The sequence below is a fragment of the Pteropus vampyrus genome, unplaced genomic scaffold, assembly GCF_000151845.1.
Source record: "Pteropus vampyrus isolate Shadow unplaced genomic scaffold, Pvam_2.0 Scaffold430, whole genome shotgun sequence".
Lineage (NCBI taxonomy): Eukaryota > Metazoa > Chordata > Mammalia > Chiroptera > Pteropodidae > Pteropus > Pteropus vampyrus.
In genome coordinates, this window is record NW_011889211.1 from 551,499 (window position 1) to 553,176 (window position 1,678).

The 1,678-nt window shown below is 53.7% G+C and overlaps 1 protein-coding gene across 1 annotated transcript in view; it reads right to left on the reverse strand.

Moving 5' to 3' along the window:
- Positions 1 to 1,240, reverse strand: part of LOC105306187 (dynein heavy chain 10, axonemal-like) — a gene marked incomplete at its 5' end in the record, with an annotated part of 76,770 nt that extends 75,530 nt beyond the window's left edge. The window contains one exon of the mRNA XM_023523893.1: positions 1,062 to 1,240. Within this exon, the coding sequence (XP_023379661.1) occupies positions 1,062 to 1,240 (179 nt within the window). The remainder of the gene's footprint in view (positions 1 to 1,061) is intronic.
- Positions 1,241 to 1,678: the final 438 nt, after the last annotated feature.

The window sequence follows — 1,678 nt, forward strand, 5'->3', positions numbered from 1 at the left end:
CTGCTCCTGACTCAGGGCCACGTGGGACGGTCACCTCCCCGAGCCACCGCCTCCCGCCTCTGGGCCCCACAGTGCTCTGTGCGCCTCGTTTCTATGTCATGTCACAGCAGTGTGGTGACTTGTTCGTGCATCAGCAGAATGGTCAATTTATGTGTCGACTCGCCTGGGCCACGGGTGCCCAGATGTCTGGGTAAGCACTGCTCTGGCGTGCCCGTGAGGGGGCGTCTGGGTGAGACCTGCGTCTGAATCAGCGGCCTGAGCGAAGCGGTCGGCCCTCCCCTCCGAGGGCGGCTGGCAGAACAGCGAGGCTGCGTGGGAGAGAATTCTCGCCCTCTGCGCCTGCCTGCGAGAGGGGACGTCAGTCTCCTCTCAGCTCTGAGCTCAGGCTTAGATGAGGACCCCGCCGCCAGCTATCCAGGGTCTCCGGCGTGTTGACCACAGATCTCGGGCCTTCTCGGCCTCCGTAACTGTGTGAGTCGATTCCTTATAATAAATCTCTTTGGTTCCTATTGGTTGCTTCTCCGGAGAACCCAGACTAATAGAGTTGGTCTCTTCTGGGGGCTCAGAAAGGGCAGGAGCGGTTAGGGTAGATGCAGCTCGTCCCTGCTCTCCAGCCAGCATAGCAGGGGGCTGTAAAGAACTAAGTGAATCGATGGAGGAGTGAATGAATGAATGGAGGAATGAATGAATGAATGAATTTGCATGGGGAACATTAGGAGTAGCAAATATGTCATTTGGATGCCTCTCTTATTGTGTTAAAATACATGTAACAGAACATCTACCCTTTGAACCATTTTTAAGTGCGTCGTTCAGTGGCATCAAGTTCATTCTCCATTTCGTGCCGCCATCACCACTATGGAGTTCCAGAACTTTCTCGTCACCCCACATGGAAACCCTGTCCCCATTAGCGGTCACTCCCCATCACCTCTTCCCAAGAGCCAAACGGGCAGTTTCTGTGACATCTGCCCCAGGCTCATCTCTGTCACTGTGGCACCAAGCCCCGCTGGGCCTCCACAGTGCTGGCACCGCTTCGGTGAGACTGAGCCCGTGGGGACACGTACCTTCAGGTCTTGGTAGAGCTCGTAAATCTGCTTCAGGCCGCTCATTTCCTTCTGCGCTTTGATCAGCTCTGGGTACATTGTAATTGGAAGATCAAAAAGTTTCTCCGCGTTGGCCAGCTCCTGACGGTTCCTTTCATGTTTTGTCAGCTCTCTTTCAAAAGTGGCTAAAAGTTCTATTCCTAGTAAATGAGTAAATAAACAGACAAATATGTAACAGTCTAAGGCATACACCCGAAGGAGAAATCATGAACGCTGTGCATTCACCCACAGAAGCAATCTAAGACGACGAATCTAGAATCTCCAGTCTTTATCTCGCCGCGATTCTAAGACCACAGTGCCAGCTGCACGTGCGAGACCCCCGGCCCATTACAAAAGTCTGTCTCCTGTCCGCCCTCTGAGTGGCCTCAGCCTGGGACACGCGTCAGAATCCCCACGGAAGCTTTTAAACACCTTGGCGTCTCCACTATGATGGAATCAGTCTGTGTGACCTGCGCCTCGGGCATCAGGTACACTTCCGAGGTTCCCCAGGTGGGCCCAGGGTCCAGGGGAGGTTAAGAAGCTTAACTCCGTCCCGCCTTCCCATAAAATTCTTAAGACATACTCAATACCTAAGACCG